Genomic DNA, 20,357 nt, shown 5'->3' with positions numbered 1-20,357 from the left:
CACACACCGTTATACAGCATGTTTTAGACCATACAGTGTTAAAGCTATTCGGTGCCTTTTCTTCTATTCCACATCACACACCGATGGATGCGAGCAACTGATCTTCCGATTGGCAGAGGCGAGATAACCGGAGGCCCATTCTGTCCCATTGGAATCCCTGTTTTCCTCGCTAGGTTTGCAAAACTCCACCGTCCATTTGCCCCCCCTCTTGGCTTTGCCTTGAATACATTGAAAATTCTTTACTTTTGCAGAGAGAGTTGGAAAAACCAAAGTAGCGAACAGGCTGACAAACTACGCACCCAGCACTTCATGCTCTGCATCTCATTAAAGTCCATTTTCAGTTTAATTTGAAAGAAACCCTCCTGGTCTTAGCATTCCTTTTATGGTGTGCGTGCTAACTATATCCACGTCCAGGTTATTTGGATCACTTACGTTTTGATCTGGCCTCCTTAGGCGTGCTCATTTTATTCACGGTATGTTGTTTCTTAGTTAATTTTTCCAAACCAGATGACTTTCAGTCCTTATTCGTGGCTTCGACACCCTTAAACTTGCCTCCCCACAACACTTGAAGAAAAAAAGAAATAATTGCACTTGAACTGCTCCATACAAGTACATCCTTGCTCCTTTACCTCGGCAGCTCTTCTTCTGTGGTACTTGAGCCCTTTTTTTGAAAGGTGTTTTTTTTTTCTCCCCCTGCTTTTATAGCAGTACGATCTCCCATCAAACATAGATTATTTGTGAGATCGAAATCGAGCTTAAGTTAATGTCTTAAAGCATTTCTGTTTTAAATATTTGATTGTATTATAATATTGATAATAACTCCAGCCTGTCTCTGTCATAATCACAACATTGTCTTAAAAATCAAATATCGAGTGTCCAACTTCTTCCTTGCCTGTGGGACCGAGGTTTGAAATTTTAGATGGGAAAGCATGAAAGTGATGGGGAAAAAAGGAATAAATCTCTGCAGAATATGCAGCATTTAATTTTGTGCTAGAACCCGGGTATGAAAAAGCTCCGTCTGATTGGTATGAGTGAGAGATCTCAATAGGACGAGCGAAGCGCGTGTCGTCTCTGTTTGCTCAAAGCTGTGCAGCAGCGGCTCTGATGTGACACGATCACTTTAAGACTTCGGTAACTGCTCGGTGGGTTTGCAAGGAAGCTGCTCAACAGTCCAAGAGACATAATTACATTTTAAGTGTTCTTCATAAATCCGTTTTGCTGCATTTCTAACAGCCTCATGTATCAGAGTGGGGTCTTTTTTTTTTTTGTGGGTGAGGGTTAGATTTTACAGATTATACAGATTTTTAATCTTTTAATGTTCTTGTGAGGTTTCTCTCTGTGTTTTCTTACCTTTCTCTGTCAATCTTCACATGAACATTATTTCTTTGGTATGTTACACCCCCCCCCCCTTCCGTCCATCAGTTCCCCTGCTTTGCCTTTTTACTGATTTCCTTCCCTGATTCCCTCCATCATCCCATTTCTTTCCTTTTTGTGCCACGTCGACCCGCAGATTCTTCAATCTCTTCTCCCGCGCTGGAACCTTTTCATCCCTCCTCGTTGCCTTCTTCGCTTTCTATCTATCCTTCTTCATATTTGGCTGTTTTTCCTCACCGTCCATCGCTCAGTGTTTCTGCCTCCATTAGGGGGAAATGGAAAAAGTGACATCAGCTATTTGGTAAACGGAGAGAGATGGAGAGACAGAAAGAGACAGAAGATGAAGTGGAGGATGGAAAAATGAAAAGCAAAGGTCAAAAGAGTGACAGAGGGAGTGATTGTTAAAGAGAGGAAAAGGAAAACAGAGGAAGGAAAGAAAAAAAAAAGGCGAGTGACAGCAGTGAGAATGAATAAAAGACAAACATGGAAGAGAGAGATGGGTAAAGATCCATTAAAGAGAGGGTGAGGGAGAGAGGGAAAGGCCTCACCTCATTAACCTCATAATGCAAAGTAAATATACAGTCTAAATGGAACATGGACCACGTGTTGGTGTTTACTCTCAGGCTTCTTTCTGTGTGTCTTCATCCCGTGCATTACTGAAATACCTAAGTGCCCGTCTGACGTTGTGTTTATAGGCTTATGTGCATTTGAGAATGTGAATATATATATACTATATATATATAAAATGTCAGGTTGGAATGAAAGGATGGTGATAAGTTTGGCAACAAATGGTGTTTTAGACTAAGACAACCCTGTCTGTGTGTAGTCATTGGCTTCTGCTGCTGAAGAGCTTCAAAAAAAAAAAAGAAGAAGCTCACTGTTATGCTGCATTGATGGGTTAAAACACATTGTTTGGGGGGGCTTCTTTCAATGGCTGATTAATAGTTTTTAATGCTAACGAGGCAACATGTAAGCAGTGAGGACCATAGATGCTATAAAGTGGCTCTGGTTTTAAAAGTGAAGCTAATTTGGAAATCCTGTAAGCCAACATTCTGTCTGACAGCCAGCAGGGGGCGACTCTTGTGGATGGAAGAAGAGGTCTATCTGCAGTTGGCAGTCACAAGATTGGAATAAACTTCTGTGTGTGTAAATTCTCATTGGCTCTTTAATTAAACGATTAAACCATAAAACACCATTTCATAGTGCTTAATAAATTCTTAGTTTCACGACAGACATGTTCAGTTTCAGCCGACAGTGCTTCTGAATGACCTTACCTGTGTTTTTGGCATTGGTTGTTTGTTTCTGCTCTTCCAATTTGACTGGAGCGCATTTATGCTCACATTAGTGAGTCACACATCAGTATATCACAACAACAGCATGCATCACTAAACTCACTAACCATGTCACCGTGGTAACCAGGACTGTCTTCGCAGTCTCTGTGTCCCGATCACCTGTTGAAGAAGATCCCATTTAGGGGAATGGACCGTACATGAAAATAATTCTAACAATATGATTGTGACAAAGCTCAAACTGCGTTAAAAAGAAAGTGAGTCGCAGCGGATTACGCAGAAGCCCTGCAGGGCTGATAGTCTCCCTGAACCCTCTGACAGATGTCCTTCTGAAAATCATCCCTTGTTTAGCCTTAAAGCGGCCTGTAACTGGACTCCCTCTAACAGTGTCACTTACACCAGAATGGGATATTCATGGTTCTGTTGTCTCAGACGGGTTGTGCCATACATGAACTTGTATCTGCACTGCTGCTGTCAGGTTGAGTAGTTCCCATTTTTACTATGAGGGCAAGTCCCCTCTGTTTGGTGCTCCTGGTGGAAAAATATGGCAGAGAAAAAGTAGACCGAACGGATAAAACAAAACGCTGGGGTAAAGCCAGTTTATCATAAACTTTGGTTAAAGTGGAGATGTAGGCTAGGTACTTTCGAGATTTTGTTGTCATGGACACCAAACGCCAGAAAAAATTAAAGAGGAGAGGGGGCATTTGGAGCTAAAACTAGATGATCTTCAAGTATTGTGAGAATCAAAGAACAAGAAAATCCTTTAATAAAGGATCAAGTTTATAGACAACTGAAGAAGGCAGAGAAGGAGGATCATCTGATAGAATGGGTCCGTTGAATTAGAAAAGCTAGAGGAAGGCCAGGAATATACTGGCTTTTAATTAAGGATACGTGTTTTTAGCACGCCGTTTTCTTCAAATGAACACTGTGCGTTGGAAAAGCTGGGATGATGTGGGTGACCAGTAGAGGCAGTCTTACGCTGATGGCGTGTTTCTTTTTTCCCATCCCGAGTCATCAGGCATGCAAATTCCCAGCCTATAACACAAGTGTCCACACTAGCTTGTTGGCTTGCTAACTTGTATCACTTTTTGACCCGAGCAGTTCCGGTCCTGATTCAGGGCTGGCACAAGAGCCAGTTCTAAGAGAGACCCCAGATTCACGTTATTACATCCCTTTAATGCACATTTTGACCCCGCTTCCATTGTTTTCCGAATTGTTGTAGAGGACCACAGTGTAGGGGGACGTTTAATCTTCACAAAAACAGCAGGTTACCTTTGTTTGTCCTGTTTTTCCAGTGTGTGTGTGTGTGTGTGTTAATATCACCAGTTTAAGTTATAGACGCCGTTACAGTTAGTTTGTGAATGCACCTCAAAACCTTGACTGGTGTTTCCAAATGCTGACTGTTAAAGGGTTATCAAACTAGAAATTATAGCTGGTTGGGGTCTATAAACGCCAGCTGACCATTTTAAAACCCCAGACAATGTAGATAAATGTTGCTGTAAAACCCTGTTAGAAGTAAAGCTCCAGAAGTAATTGTGAATGCCACAATGTGGCAGCATTCACAAAAGCAACAGGCGATACAAAACATCAAACAGCAGGACAATGAGAGGAACACCGAGCTCCGTTCTTCTACATCTATATTAAGGCTCAGTTTTTGTTTTTTTTTTCATTTATTGTTCTTTCTTGAATTAAGCAGACCAAAAGCTAATTTGAATGTTTTTAAACATGGCGGTCACAACATTTCAACCGGTCTGGTCGGTCTCCATAACCCCGTCCCCAGATCTATGGTATCACCGGTTTTTCACTTTAGCACCGAACCAGAGCTGGTTTATAAACAAAAAAAGGAAAAAAAACCTTAATTGCGTGCAAACTGAACAGAGATTGCCTTCAGACAAAACGTTACTGCGTTGGTTTCCAAGAGATGTGTATTACTTATATTACTATTTTTTTCTAGAATGCCATTACTCGATAGTTTAAAGCACCACAAGACAGCAGTCATTATAATACTGTATATTTGCAGTCAGCTCAAACCCAGAGAACAGTGACAGACTAAGAGATCATCAGGAGGAAAAAGAACAAAAAAAAAAACAAGAAAACGCTGAATGTCGTCTCTATCTACACAGAATATCCCTTTAAGCCCAAGCCCCGCCCACCCCGTCTTCTCCCTCCCTCATTCCTCCCGTACACATTTCAAATAGTAATCAACAAATAAACAAAACACGCAGTGGGATAAACAGAACTTCAACACAACAAGTCTGCACTCTTAGTAGGTCAGAAAATCAGGGAAAACGAAAGGTTTCTGGTGTTTGGCATTTGAGGAGCGCTTGATATCTACACCTGCGGTACGTTTTATCACCTTCAAACAATTACTGATTTTAGTTTTTCTATAAATATTCTTTGCAAATCCAACCAAAAAAAAAATAATTGTAGAATTGAAGATTTCGGTTTTCTACAGTTTGGGCAGTTTTTTTTAAAAAAAGTGTTCTGTAGCTTTAAGTCGACAAACACCAGAAACTGGAACTACTTCTTCCTGATCTCAGGAACGAGGATCGAAACGTGAAAAGGTCCAACATGAAGGAAGAGAGAATTCAACATACCTTTTTAGGATGATACTGTGTCTAAAAATGATTCCTTTTTGTAGTAAAAAATGGTTTGTTTTTCTTTCTTTTTTTTTTCTTTCTTTTGTTTTTTTTTTCTTTTAAATTTTGCATTTCAGAAACTGATTCCACAGTTACTCAAGGGTAATAGAAAATGACATTGAAAAGCTGCATCCAACATTTTCAGAGCAATTCCTCCTTTTTATAGAGAGGAGACGAGAAAATGGAAGGATAAGGAATACATGTTGATTAAGAGGGGTGAAAGCAAGGTGGGAATCATGCAAAAAACCAAAAAAAAAGAAGAAATTTGATGTCTTGAAGGAGGAACAGTCGTTTTTGTTCACGGGACAAATGAAAAAAGGGGGGTTGAAATGAAGCAAAAAACAGTGAAGAAGAGTTTCGAAGGGGAAGAGAAAGGGTCGGAAGTAAGGAGAGTTAAGATAAGCCAAATGACAACAGAAGTTTTCCCATGCATTCTTTTCAGTCCCTGTATGGAAAACAGAAATCAATGAAACGCGAGAGCACTGAAAAAAGCCTCCCGAGTCGTTTTCCTCCTTTTTCGTTGAAGTTATTTCCTTCCCAATATTTTCTTCTTTTTTTTTTTCCTTCTTCTTCTTTATTTTTCCCTTCAGATCCTCTCCTTCTGATCGGCTTATTTCGTCCGGTCAGAAGGGATCGGCGGCGAGAAGGAGAGCTTGAGTTGAAGTCGCAGTCCAAACGGGGAGGGTTGACGCTTCCCTCCTTTCTCACGGAACCACACTCATCTCGTCACGACTAATCGGAAAAGTTGCTCCTGCAGATTCCGTCGTGTCATTGGACAGCTGGTAAAAGTCTGTCCAATCAAATTGGACTTCGGGTAAAAACTTCCGGCATCAGTTTCACGAAATAGTCTCTAAGTGGAGTGGAGGTGACGCTATGCTGTCGGTCTGGTCCATTCACCTCGTAGTGCCCTCCTTTTGTTGCCTTTTCCTCTACTCAGGAATGATTAAATATTGTTCTCTTTCCGGGGGGGAGGGGTGGTGTTAGAAGTTCTGAAGGAAGAATTAAAAAAAAAAAAGAGGAATGAATTGAGTAAAGTTAGTCTAAAAATAGGAATAAAGAAAAAGTAGAGAGAGGACCCCAAAATAAGTCCAGAAAAGGAGTGCGTCTCTTAGTAGTCTCATCGTTTCCTAGCAACCTAGCAAAGTGTCACTTTTTCATCCAAGATGGAACCCGGGAAATCGTAGCAATGGTGAGCCAGGGGGTCGTGGAGGCTGTGGTTGCTGCGGAAACGGGCTGGTGGAGTTCATCTGTGCAGGAGAGAGGGAGACGGAGGGGGCGTGGTTTCTGGAGGCGGAGTCCCTCTCTCTAGAACATCATGGGGGCCTTCAGGAACGGCCGAGACTCTGAATTACAAACGCAAGAAGAAAACACAAGCGGGGGGGGGGGGGGGGGGGGATTAGAATCAACACAACTCGAAACAGTGCAATGACATCATAACGGTTGTTGGAACTGAGAGATTTGGTTGTTCCACCATAGATTTAAACTCAGATTGAGCTCTCCTCTGGTCCTTTACCCGACACATCTACCCTATATCATCGATTATTGGGAACATTTGCTTTTTTTTTTTTTCTCATTCGTGTTTCTTCTCTTTTGTATATCTGTATATTTTCTATATTCCGGCACATCGCTTTGAGATTTCGGTCTTTCTGCACTTTGGCATCTTCTTTAGTCAACCTGCATGTTTCCCTTTCCCAACCTTTTGTTTGCACTTTAAACACAGCTGACTGGGAACTACCAGCATCTTTTGCCAGACTCTGAGTTGAATTACCTTCTATAATCCTTTCCATTGACAACTTTGGTGATGGTGGCAAAAGCTGGTAGTGCTCAGTAAGCACTTTTAGCGGCAGACTTATTTGCATATGAAGACTTGTGCAGGTATTGAGAAATGCAAGAAAAAAAAATTAAATCAGTGGTTTAGTTTACCTTATTTCCTAGGTATGTTTTACAGAATGTTCAGTTGTCAAATGAAGTAGTTTTGTGTCATATCTGGGATCCATTTACTTGTTCACTATCACAAAGTAAAACAACCTCCAAGAATGTTGACTCTGTATCTTCAGGGGTTGTAAACGGCGTCAGAACAGCGAGTCGTCGCAGCTTTAACTTCTTTCTAAAATACAGTTTTAATGAGTTCATATTCATGCAGGAAGTGGATTTCCCCGTCATGATTATTTAAACAGGATGTATTGTTTTAACTGAGTGTTGCATCTTGTTCTCCCTTGAAGCTGCATCCGTTTATGATAGAAATCTCCCATCTACAATCTTTTTACTCTCATTTCACCTCCGTCGTTCTCCTTCCCCTCCCTGTAGTGCTGTATCTGCACCCACCCACACAGGAGGATTTTCACACACTAAAAACACACCAGACACACACACACACACCTTCCTCTCCCTGCGGTGTCATTGTTTTCTGCGAACGTTGCAAAGTGTTTACATTTCTGCATAACAGCAACCATAAAGCTGCCCTCCCTCCTCTTTCCATCCAGCTCTCCTCTTTCTCCTGCCCTCGACTACTTTTCTACTTATCCTCTCCTGCTCTGTCATCTTTTTACCTTTTCACCTCTGTTCTTTCTTTCTTTCTTTCTTAGATACGTGTTGGAGTGGTGAAAAGAAAAAAAAACAACTTAAATTTTCTTTCATCTCACACTCGCCCCTCGTTTCCTCCTTCATATTCGCTGCCTTCCCTCCTTTTCATCCGTCTTATCTCCTGCTCTTCCCTATTTTTATCACTCCACAATCCACTCCAACCCCTCCTCTCCTCCTCTTTCATCCCTCTATTCTACATGCATCCCCTCCTCCTCCTCAATTCCCTTCTGCTCCTTCTGTCCTCTATCTGTTACTCTCATATTATTTTTATACCGTCCCATTCTTCTCTCTGTCCTCTCCTGTCCCCTCTCCTCTTTTTTTTATTTTTTATTTTCTTCTCTCGCTCTCTTTCTTTTAGGCTGCAGGCTTGGCCCGGTGTTTAAAAACTGTCCTGGAACTTAAGGGTCGCAGCGTTTCACTCCTCACTGCTGCCCTTAAAACCATGTCCTCTAATGAAGACGCCGGAACATCGACTCATCTCAGAGGTTTGCCTCAGTGCCGCCGGCGCCACAAGCAACGCTGATTTTTTTTTTTCTGTCACTTTAAAATCACAATTCTCATTTTCTAACATTTGGAATGGATTCAGATATCGGGGTTTTGCTCTGGGACGTGAGTTAGCTGCTTAAAAGTTAGTTTGATCAAAGGATATCAAGAAACTAAGCAAAAATACGACCAGTACGACTTTCAAACCTCGCTTTAAGCTACGTATATATACCGTTATATTCATGTCTACGTTACATAGGCAACCTAATGCTGTCATTTTTCCTGTCCTACTAACCGTAAACGTCCTAATCAGCTGCCAGACTGCTGCACTCCCTGTAGAGGCGGTTAAGATTATTGTGCTTAGTGAAATTGAGCCCGTATTACTCCATAGTCGGAGCGCCCCTGCAGTTGCTGCATTCTCCACCGCTTGTTTTCTGAAAAATTCCTTTTTAAAGGCTCGTTTTGTTGCAAGTGTTGAGTCAATGTAAGTCAGCCAGCCTTGCTTCCGTGCACATTTGTCCTGTGTGTCTGAGCGTGAAGAGGGGAGAGACGGCTGCAGCGTCGGCAGACACAGAAGGAGGGTTGGAATAGATGCTCCAACCTCGAACAAGTCGCCGCTGTTTTGGATGGCAAAAACAAAAAACTTTTGGAGACACCCTCTTGAGATTACTCTCTCAGTCTCACCCCTGGCGTTGCGCCTCCCATCGGGTCCACTCATCCACCCCCACATGCGTTTTGCGTTAATAAACGAGCGTTTTTGACGTAATGGCCACACGCAGGGCTGGGCGATAAATCGATTCGATCCATTCATTCGAATTTGCACTTTGTGACACTTTGTTTTTCTGAAAATAGTCATTTTTTGTCTTTCCTTTCCTTGGGCTCCTGTAGTTCAGTGGCCTTTTCCTCTTTTTTTTTTTCTCTTCTCCGTTACCATTGTGACCTGGCAACCCCGTTTCCCTTCCCCTCTCACCTCCATTTGTCACTGTGAACTACACTTCCAGCTGTGTGTGTTTGCTGTCCTGGTTAAAAAATGATGCTGACCTGCCTTGTTAAAAGTCTATCAGCTGGGTGGAGGAAATGTCACCAGGTCTTGGAACAAGGTCACATTTTTCAGCCCTGTCCCAGAGAATCTGCACACTCCTCCCTTGGCTACTTCATGCCTCCTTCCCTTGTCCTCCTTTCCATCCTCTACCTCACTTTCTTTGCTTCCCCCCTCTCTTCTCGACGCAGGTTCTCCTTGGCTGTTCATCCTCAGCTCACCCCCCTCTCATTTGCTTTACCTTTTAAATGTCATCGGCTTTTTTTCCTCTTCTACCCCTCAGTGTTCATCATTTCGCTTCTCCTTTCTTTCTTTTTTTACCTCTTCTCTCTCCTCTACCCTTTTCCTTCACTCACCTCTTTACCAAACTTTTTCAGGCTTTTCTCTTCATTTTCAGCCTTCTTCTTCTATTCTCAGTTTTCTTATATCCCCCCCCCCCCCCCCCCCCCCCTCCCTCCTGGAAAATTTTCGCCTTTCGCCTCCAACTCTTTTACCTCTCTCGTGTTTTTACACAGCCAGTTAGACAATCTCCTTTTAACCGCCTCGTCCCTCGCGTTATTCTGGAGACGTCCAACACTCGTTCTTGCTGATCATTTGTTTTTATTCCCTTCTTTATTCTCCTCTCTTTTTGATTGTAATGCGATGTCTTTCTTTGCATTCAGCAGTTTTCTCCTCACTCGTTAATTAAGAGTGTGGAAGGTGAGAGAGGCAGGGGAGAGGTGTGTGTGTGTGTGTGTGTGTGTGTGTGTGTGTGCAAGCAAACCACCGTAGGTGCAAAATGCTTTTTATGGCAGGAGGGATGAGTGTGTGTGTGTTTGTCTGTGTGTGTGTGTGTGTGTGTGTGTGTGTGTGTGTGTGCGTGTGTGAGCAAAGCAGCAAAGGGGTCCTACTGGGCCAATCAACATTAATGAAATCAGGTGTGTGTGTGTTTGTCGGAGTGCTTGGCTTGCAGAAGAGAGGGGATCTAAAAGGGGTCTAAAGAGGAGTGAGAGCTAATTAGAGTTCCCTGTCTCACAAGTGTGTAGATCAAACACGCGCTAAAATGCACGACTACAGGTACAGAGAGCACACACACACACACACACACACACACACACAGAATGTGTGTGCCTGTAGATATTCATTTATACACTCACAGAGTTTCAAGTGAAGGTTTTCAATGTCAGGGAGGACTGAGCACAGCTGGTGGAAGGAGGATGACACATGCATACTAACACACACACATCAGTACTGTACTAGTGAGGACCTCATTGGCATAATGCATTCCATAACCCTAACGTAAACCTACCTAATTTCATCTCAACTTTCTCCACTGTCAAACACGCAGAGGTCCCATCATACAATACATTTATAATCTTTTTTTTTTTTTTCCCTAATCAATTTAGACTTAATTTTTCACAGGAATAAATCATTTGGTTTTGAGTGCTTTGTAAGAACCTTAAAACTGTCTATCTGCGTGTAGCTCACCCCACACAGAGTGAAGGATTTTTGGTAATCAGGCTACTCAGACAGATGTCCAGTCAACAAAATCGCTAGCGGGGAATGGCCCTGGGAGGTGGCGCTCTGTGTACGTTAAACATCGATTGGAAGTCCTGGGTTTTTATTGGCTACAATTGGCATTGACGAGAAAGTGTAACGTCTGGGTGCACACGCTACTTTTCCGTGAGGGTGCTGCACACAGGGCTGCAATAGTGGGCACAGCTTACTTTTTATTTCCAAATAAAAATTAAAAAATCACATTTACTAACCGTAACGTCCAACATGGAAGCTCTGAAAGTGACGAAAGGAGCTCTGTTGTTTTGGCTGATGCACTAACTGGGCTCTGAATGTGTTACAGAATGGCAATAGGATAAGGATTCAATGAGATCATCCTAGGTGTGTAATGTGTACCCACCTTTAGGGGGAAATTACGCTGTAAAAACATGTTGGTTTTGGCGCAAAAATGGCATAGGACTTCTGTGTTTTCCACAGCAGAACAAAACTTGAGGACCATCAACGGCACACCAACACAACACATTATTTCTGAGATCGCCCCTCAGTGGCAGCAACATGCTATAACACGTAGACATGTACGGAACCATGTCAAAGTCTTCTTGGGAGTGATCCTGCAAGCTTGGCACAGCATTCCTTTGGTGTCCTCTTCCATTCTTCTTGGCAGAAAGCTCAACAGGTTGAGATGGGAAGCCATTTTTATCCCCTCTATCCTGACTAGAACAGTCAGACCTCCCCACAAACAGCTGTTTGGTAGAAGGGATGGTAGGAATGAGATGATGCTCATTCCCAAGTTTCTTCCGCTTATGACAAGAGCCCAGCTTGATCTTCGCTGCTTGCTCTCAGGCTGCACAGACCCTGAATTCTACCTTCAGGACAGTGTTGCTATGCTGAAACTCCAGGATCAGCCTCTACAGATCATGGCCTCTCAGTACATTTCTAAACATCATAACCAAATGTTAAACGGGTCCAGAACATTCAAATAAGGGCCTGGTTCGACTCGAGTTAAGTCACTGCGAAAACAAAGTTTCTCGATACTTTAATAAGGTGCAAACGTGTTCTTTAAGTTTCTTTAATTTTATTTCAAATTCATGAGCAAATCACGGCAAAATCCTTTTCATAAAATGTATAAAGCATAGATATTAACCATTAAAAAACCAGCTCTTACCTTACAAAAGTCTCATTCTATCATGACCTCTTTATGAAATTGATGAAAACAATCATTACTTCAGATAAAAATTAAATTTACCAAAATGGATCGATTTTTAATTTGAATGTACTCATTTGAAATTCCAAAAACACGCACCCCCGTGTCAACATGTAGATGCTGTGCACGAGTTCAATGAAAAATTTACACACGCGTCTCATGCGTGTCTGTTAAGGTGCACATCAAAGGGAGGCCTCTATGTCTGCTTAATGTCTCCACTAATCTAGACTGGGCCCCAACACACACATGTGCCCGCCATGTGTGTGTCGAAAAAGTCCGCCTTTGAACGCATTTGTGTAAAGTGTCGTATCTGTTAATATGTGACATGTGTGTCGGGGGGTTGTTTTGTTGTTTGAGCATGACTCTGCATGTAGGAGTCAGTGTGTGTGTGTGTGTCTGTTTTCATGTACCTTGCACAGCGCCATTGTCTTGCTGGTTTCCATTAAGTTCAGGTTTGTCCTCGGCTATAGCAGCGTCTGGCATGAAACACAAAGACAAGACAGAGTCTCAGTGGGTCGGCCAATAAAAAAAAAACAAAAAAAACAAACGGCACCTTGTAACTGTTTATGGGTCAAAAACAAGCTGGATTCACCTAGAAAAAGAGGGGGAAAAGCACCACAAACAAAAACAGCGTGTCCAGGAAGTTACCTGCAAAAGAAAATATCTGTCCGAAGAACAGTTTGGGACAAAAGTATCGAATCTACAGGAACTTAATTCAGCGCGCCGTGCACATGGCACGAGTCGTATTTTTCTTCTGTCAGTAAACGCACCGTTCCCACAGTTCTCACAGCCGCAGACACTCGCAGAGCAGTGATGGTTCTACATCTGTGGACGCCTGTTTCATATCTGCTACATGAGATTACACAAAACTGCACTTTATTTCCAAGCTCCAGTTGTTTTTAGATTTCTGACAAAAAGTTTGTCCGTTTATCTGATACACTTCAGGTAAAAGAAAAAAAAAAGGTTCAGCACACGACAGTGTGGACAGTGAGGGAAGATGCAGTTCTGTGTGCACTTGATCATTATTTAACAAGGTTTGATCAACAAAATGTTTGGGAGGAGGTGTGACTCTACCCATAAAGATTAGCACAGGTCGCCCAACTCTACAGCTTGTCCTAACCGTAACCCAATGTCAGAATCAGTGAGTGATCCATGATGGGTTTGAGCCAGTGGAAGGGCTGAATCTGTGAGGGTGAACAAAACGGTAAGTTGGCAAAATGACAGTGACTCACTTTCTGTTTTACGTTGGCTGCGATATGATGTAATTAACGCGATTAATTAGCATTTCAACACAGAAGCTCATTACCAGCATGCGTGTATATATTTCTGCACTTGAACAAAGCAGTTGCAGCTCACCAATATCACTGAATCGCTGAAAGATGAAAAATGACAAAACCGTCAACTTTTTTTTTTTTTTTTTTTTTTTTTTTTTTTTTTATCGTTTTGGCCAAACTGTTTATGAAGATTTTATTTAGGCCACAAACCCCAACAGATTTGTCACCGGGCGCACAAAGATGTCTAACAGGGGCCGTCCCTGTCGCCGGCGTAAAACAAACAGAGCACAAAAAACTTTATCGACAGTGTCGTAAAAAAACAACAAGCCGCCACTCTTTGTCGGGAGCAGCAGAGGCTCGGCTTGGCTGATCCGAGATCTGGGAGAGCACACACACCACGCCGTCCAATATTAGCAGTGCAAACTGTGCCGGTTGTAGTTCTCTGCCTTGATGCCACACAGACGCATTAACTGCACATTTACTGCTGCTGGTGATTACTCTGAGTTTTATGGAAGGAAGACAGAAAAACAGAGGCAGCTTGTAACTCAGTTTTAAGAGCTGCTTCAGTCAACGACGGCTCGTATACAACAAACATTAGCCGAGGTAAACACACGGGGGTGGGGGGGGGGGGGGTGCAACTGACACAAACGTTGGCACTGAATAACAGAGGACTGATACAAATGCAAATATTAGCAGAGGAAATAATAGAAAAAAGAAAAAGCAATAAAAGCCTCCTGTCCATACCGTTTTTAATGTTGTTGGCATTGTGCAGCGGCTCCGGAGAGGGGGAGGATGAGGACGAGTGTTTCAGAGCGTCCTCCACTCTCTCCCTCCTCTTCGACTCGAACTCCAGCGCCTCCTGCAGCTTCCTCTTCGCCTTCTTTTCCTTCTTCAGTCGCTTTTGGATGGAGGCTGAACACAGAAGATGAGGAACCAGAAAAGTGTCACTGGACAAGACCCTGCGTGTTCGTTTCATATGCAGGCAGAGCAGAAGCAAAAAAAAAACACCTCTATGGCTAATGTTCCACCTTCTTGCATTGCCCTTTGAGCTGTCTTATAGGATAGGATTCAAAAAGCCCTCACCTCTGCTCTGCAGCTCAGAGTTGAGCTGTCGTTCCAGACTTTCTCGCATCTCTCTTTCTCTGTAGAGCTCCATCTTCAGCTCCCTCTTCTCTGCTTGAATCTGCTTATCCTGGGCCCGGGCATTCTCCACGGCCACCTTCAACAGGCCCTGAATGCAGAGGTTTTGAACGGAAACCAAACTGTAAAACGCTTTTTTACTCTTTTTGACCGAATGCTTGATGCATTGATAAGTTGATCAGGTAGTCGGTGTTGAAATAGAAATACGACTGAAACCTGATACTCATCATTGAAAGTTAACTTCGTTTTGGCTTTGCAGCCAGTTGGAAACCCAGTGGCTTTGATAAGCCGCTAAAACAGAACCGGCTCATACCTGTATGTTGGTGAGGAGGGTCTCCACTGACGACAGCCCGTCGGCGAATAGGAACGGAGCGGGAAATCCATGCGGCAGGGTTTGACCCAGTGGAGACTCTTCTGTCGGGAGCATTTAACAGAGGATACAAGCTTTCATTTAATTTTCCTTATGTGAGGTCTGCGTTACCAGAGGGTTTCTCCCTTTTTGACCCAAAAAAATAAATAAATGTTATAGAAATCGAAGGATCATCATGAGTGGTGGCTGTCACAAGTGAACTTTATGAAATGTTGGTGTTTACCAAGTTATGAAAGGCAGCAAAGCAACATTAGAGAAATCAATTACACCAAACACACTCTCTCACACACACACACACACACACACAGAGGTCGTTAGTATTCAGACAGTCATGTGTGGTACTAATTGACAAGGATTAAAGACATCCTTGATTTCTGTGTGTGTTCATTGTGAGTGCGTCACAGTGTCTGCTCAGCCCTTAATGCCTAACACACCAACAACTGGGTTAACTCTGCTGTGAAATTAACGCTGATTAAGATGCACCCTAACACACACACACACACACACACACACACTCCATCCCCTATCTGCCACTTCATCCATACATCCCTCGACTCCACCTTTCTGCTCTCAGATCATTTTTCATCACTTTGTCTCCCTTCCCCTCCCGTCTTTCTCACATCTTCATCTTTCAGCACTTCTTTTCTCTGTCGTTAATTTTCATTTTCCTGCTTCTTCAAGTCCGTCCCAGCTTCTCTTTTAAAATCGCCTTTGCCTCCTTTCTTTTTAATCTTTGCCTCATACGCTTTTCCTAAATGAATTTCCTTTTTCAATGTTACTACAAACTTATTTGGAGGGAGAGCGGGGGGGGGGCACTTGGAGGCTTTGGAAACATGAACACGGCATTTTAAAAAAATATATTTTATCAAGGCTTAAACCTACAAACTGCACGATTCCTGGTGTCAATTTGATGCATTCTTATAACACATCGGCTATAGCAGCTTTAAGTCAAATTCACTTTTCTCGTACGGTTTTATGTTTTCTCAAAAGGCGTCTTTCTGTGCTTCATCTTCTCGTCACGACCTCCATTCCACACAAGAATGATTAATCGCCGCTTTGCTTTCTCACTTTTCATTCCTCTTCTATTCACCACAGCTGAAGAAGAAAACCACAAGTTCTCTGAGCACAAAAGAAGCAGCAAATGAAGACAATGTGGAGGGAGAGCTGAAAGAATAAAGGAAAAAAAGGTGAAAAGGGTGGAAAAAAGGATGGATAAAAGAAGGGGCGGGGTAAGAATATTGTTCATACTGGTATCAGCTAATGCTGTGAAGCTGCCTGTGTGAATGTCGCCTGGTGACAGTCCCACGAGCTGAGCTGCACTTGCTGGCAACGTCCTCTCGCCGTTGCCGACTCGGCAACTTTACTCCTCAAACGAGAGTCACCCCGACACTTGGCGGCATCCTGGACTAAATTCTGTGGAAAACCGTGGTCACAGCAACCCCGTGAGCATTCACTCCTTTCCAGCTCTATCATCTCGGACTGCCCTCTACGCCTCTCCGTCTCTCTTACATGTTACATGTTGTTTGCCAACAAGATTAAGAGACTTTTAGATCTGTGAAAGTGTTTTTAAGGCAATAAGTTCCCGGCAGAGTAACAGGATGGATGGAACATGCATTGACACATGTCATCCGCCAAAAAACTGATTCGATGCTATGTGCAACCATCAGTCACTTAAAGAAAACGCATGGGGACGACGCACGGTGAGGTCATTTTTGATTGCAGTTTATTACCTTGTTCTGCTGCATTAATCGCTGCAATATACTGCCCAGATGGAGGGGAGGCCACAGAGAGCAGTTTCTGTTGTCCCCCTGAGATGGGCAGTAACACGCTGCGTCTTTCTGTTGCTTTTAAAAGTTTCCCCATTATTGACGAGCTCTTACAGTAATAGAGGGTGTTGCTGACTGATCAGACACGTGCAAACCTGAGCGCCTTAACTTACCGAAGACCAATTTTGACATTTCATAGCAGTTTGACTGAGAGCTCTTTTTATTTTCATTAGATTTTTTTTTTTTACACCACATCACCGCTTCGCCACAGTTTCTTCACTGCAGAACGTTCACGTTGCAACACGCTCTTCATCATCTTCCAAAACGATCCGTGCAACGGTTTCCTCAATAAAGGGTTTAGTGGAACTTTTGAGGTTTTAGTTGCTCTGGTGGCTTTAAAACCAGCTGATACCCCAAACTGCTGCAGGAAAGATGCATGAATACATGAGCCCACTTCAAACAAGAAAAAATGAGGAAGGGATAGCCCTTTAAAGGCCCTGCTTGTTCATCCACACTCCGGCTTGTTCACATGATACAGATTGTAGTAAGAAATGAACAGGGTCACTGGCTACGGTTACAGCAAGTCAAGTCTCGGCCCTCACTGGCTCCCGCAGTCGCCTGTTCATTTCTGTACATTGGAAATGCATCATCACATTTGTGAAGAGGTCACGTGGCCTAACGCCACCACGTCTGCCCCAGATATTTCATCGAGTCCGGCAGTCTTTGGCACAAATGCAGCCTCTTTCTTCCCTTCTGCCCTTATTGATCTTAAAGCAAGTATCCCCTCTGCTGCTGATGTCTGCAGAAGAGCTTCAGGAGTACGAACGGTGAAAGGTGGAGGGAGAGTGAAAAATTAGATGAACGGAATGTGTTATAAGATGGAAAATTCAGAAGGGGGGGAAAGAGGAGGACGATGGAGGGAGGAGAAGCCCTGCATGCTTTTAGTGTGTGACCTCTTGACCCCTTTTATCCATGCCTCCTTCACTTATCCTCCCTTACTTCCCTCCTCCCCGCTCCATCTATCCATCTTCTATCTCTCTCTCACTCCCTCAATCCTCTGATTGATGGCTCAGACAGGTGATCAATGGGAGGGCAATGCATTCTGATGCTTCTGTTTCTGTTTGTACGTTTGTCTGTCCCTGCACAGTATATAGGTGTGTGTGTGTGTGTGTGTGTGTGTGTGTGTGTGTGTGTGAGAGAGGAAAGGCCTTTTAAGTGAGGACAATTTGTCAGTTGTCAAAAGAAAATGGCTGAGGGTTTAGATTAAGGTGGATAATGGAATATCCTCACTTGTATAAGTCTGTGTGTGTGTGTGTGTGTGTGTGTGTGTGTGGTCCAACCTTTGTCCTTTGTTATTTTCTTGATGGGTGTAGCAGAGTTGGTCAGTGCAACATCAGCATCAACTGACACCAATCCTGTTGAGAGAAAACACGCTGTGTTTGTGGGCGTTCGTGCAGTGCATGCTTACAGATGCACTCTGCATGCATGCATGCTGTTTGTGCATTAGTCTGGATGTATATACATACACTATATTTCAAACCGCGTCTTTGGGGCTCTAAACGATGGATGTTAATAACTAATTTGCGAACGATGCTGTTTGATTAATGGGTTAGTTATTTGGTCTGTAAAATGCTTGTGAAAACTGACATTTTTTTAGGTGTCATCTCACTTCAAAGACAACAAAACTGACAAAAAAGTATCTGTGAATACTGGTCTCTGATTTACTTTGCTTGCAAACTAATTATAAAAATAGGAACACAGTAAAAGATCAAGTGTGTAAAACGTGGCGACGCTTAGAGGCGTACATTGGAAATTCCAACTTGCTAAATACTCCCAAGCCTATAAGAGTGTAGGTGAGGTTACATCATGTTATGCCCCCTCTGGGCTGCTGTAAAGACACGGCGTGTATTTAGTTTGCTGTGTGCGATTTTTTTGTCTGTGTGTACCCAGTCTTTCAGGTGAGCTGGAGGCAGAGCTGCTGGGCTGTGACTGCAGAGGAGTGTTGGTTTCATCAACAGACGGAGACAGAGAGGGACTGTCACACACCCTCTCCTGAGGAAGAAGAAGAAAAGAGAATTTGTGTCGGGCTAAAAAAGGCACAAACGTATGAAGAGAAGTACATTTTTTTCCCTATTTTCATGGCGTTAGCTGAGAAAGCCTCGAGGCCTTCGCACACCAAGTCTGGTATTCACCATCTGTGAATGTTGAATGCTCAGAAGTAAATATGTTGTCATGTTCGTCATGTTTACACGCAGACTCCAAAGGTTCTTGTCGTCTTTCTAGTTTTCAGAACGTCTTTATCCAACATTGCATCTGACAAAGCGGTTCACTTTATTTCCCAGCACCGAGGACTTTATGACAAGCAGTGTAAAGATTCCAGGGCTACTTGTACGCTGTGGTCTTTTCTCAAAAGTGCTTCCAGCATTGCCAGCAGGTTATCAAACCGGTCAAATCGCTCTAGGATTTTTATTGCTTGTGCGTACTGATTTTTTTTTTTGGTAAATGATAAGACTTACACAGCTGTGCAAAAATAATAACTTGTTGGGCCTTTAGTCCAAACAGTCGATATGTCCGCTGTAAATGTTATGACACTGACACAACATGTTAAAGAGAAATCATTAGGATTTAATGTAGTCCAGTGAAAAAACCCACAGAGCATGTTACTAACTATAATCTGTTTTATCTCTAATAAGTGCAACAAATTACCACTTCTTTTGTGGATGATTGGGTAAAGGAGCCTCAGTTTGACACACAAGGACCCTCCATTTCTTGGTCTTCTACAGTAAACATCCCTTCAGATAAAGTTTGAAGAAAACGCAGCACTTACCCCAATCTTTGCATTTAGTTTCACTAAATTCCTGCACGCCAAGAGGGTCAGAATGCTGTTTAATCCCATACACCCTCAGCAGGTGAGCCAAAATAAATGCATATTGCAGGTTGACCTATTCAGACGATACTAAATGCACAAGTGGTCTGCCCTTAAGGTATTAATTCGTTTCTGGCTTTGTTAAAAAGAGTCTCACAGGACTAATGTGAGAAACTTTTGCAAATGCAAGAGGCTTTTGAACTGAAAACCAGAGAACACACTCTTTATTCTTGAATGCCTTCTCAAAGTTCTAATAAATCCACACATTTAAATCAGGGTTCCTGACACAGGAGTTCCTCAGGGAAACATGCTCGGGTCCTTTGCGTTTCGATGCGTTACCTTGATGACAGGTGCGCGATGTACGTGAGTGTGTATTTGCTGGGCTGCGGCGGCCATGTTGGCAATGGTGTTGAGATGGTTCATCTGGGACATCGCCATGGCAACAGACGCAGGTGGCAGCCCCATGGGCAGGAGGGGGTGGGGCATCATCATGAAAGGCAGGTCCAACCCTGAGACAGTAAGAGAGGCACAGAGGCACTGGTCAGCAGAGAGGTGAAGAACAGCAGTGAGACATGAGGTCATGTGCACCTTATTCTAAACTGGGAAATCTTTCAGTGACCTCAGACTAAGTGTAAAATCTTTGCAAGTTTACATTTGGCCTGCTTGACTTGGCTGCAACCAGATGAGACAACCTGACAAATAAATCTGGAATAAAAACACAAGTCAAGCCAGCAGAATACTGACAGCATTATGGGTGTCGGGATGTTTTACAACCTGCACCATTGCATGCTGATTCCCTCCTGTTATCAATTTAGCCACGAGCACAATTACATTTA

General features: G+C 43.1%; 1 protein-coding gene across 1 annotated transcript in view; it reads right to left on the bottom strand.

Annotated features, from left to right (window-relative positions):
• Positions 1–4,658: 4,658 nt before the first annotated feature.
• The window catches only part of LOC140281591 (dachshund homolog 2-like), an 89,077-nt gene continuing 73,378 nt past the window's right edge, over positions 4,659–20,357 (bottom strand). The window contains exons 5-12 of the mRNA XM_072376077.1: positions 19,861–20,030; positions 18,602–18,707; positions 17,996–18,070; positions 14,833–14,933; positions 14,463–14,610; positions 14,124–14,291; positions 12,516–12,581; positions 4,659–6,645 (exon numbers count right to left, since the gene is read on the bottom strand). Of these exons, the coding sequence (XP_072232178.1) occupies positions 6,608–6,645; positions 12,516–12,581; positions 14,124–14,291; positions 14,463–14,610; positions 14,833–14,933; positions 17,996–18,070; positions 18,602–18,707; positions 19,861–20,030 (872 nt within the window). The 3' untranslated portion in view covers positions 4,659–6,607. The remainder of the gene's footprint in view (positions 6,646–12,515; positions 12,582–14,123; positions 14,292–14,462; positions 14,611–14,832; positions 14,934–17,995; positions 18,071–18,601; positions 18,708–19,860; positions 20,031–20,357) is intronic.

The sequence above is a fragment of the Leuresthes tenuis genome, unplaced genomic scaffold (assembly GCF_036924035.1).
Source record: "Leuresthes tenuis unplaced genomic scaffold, fLeuTen1.0.hap1 SCAF_22, whole genome shotgun sequence".
NCBI lineage: Eukaryota > Metazoa > Chordata > Actinopteri > Atheriniformes > Atherinopsidae > Leuresthes > Leuresthes tenuis.
This window is presented reverse-complemented; position numbering and strand designations above follow the sequence as displayed.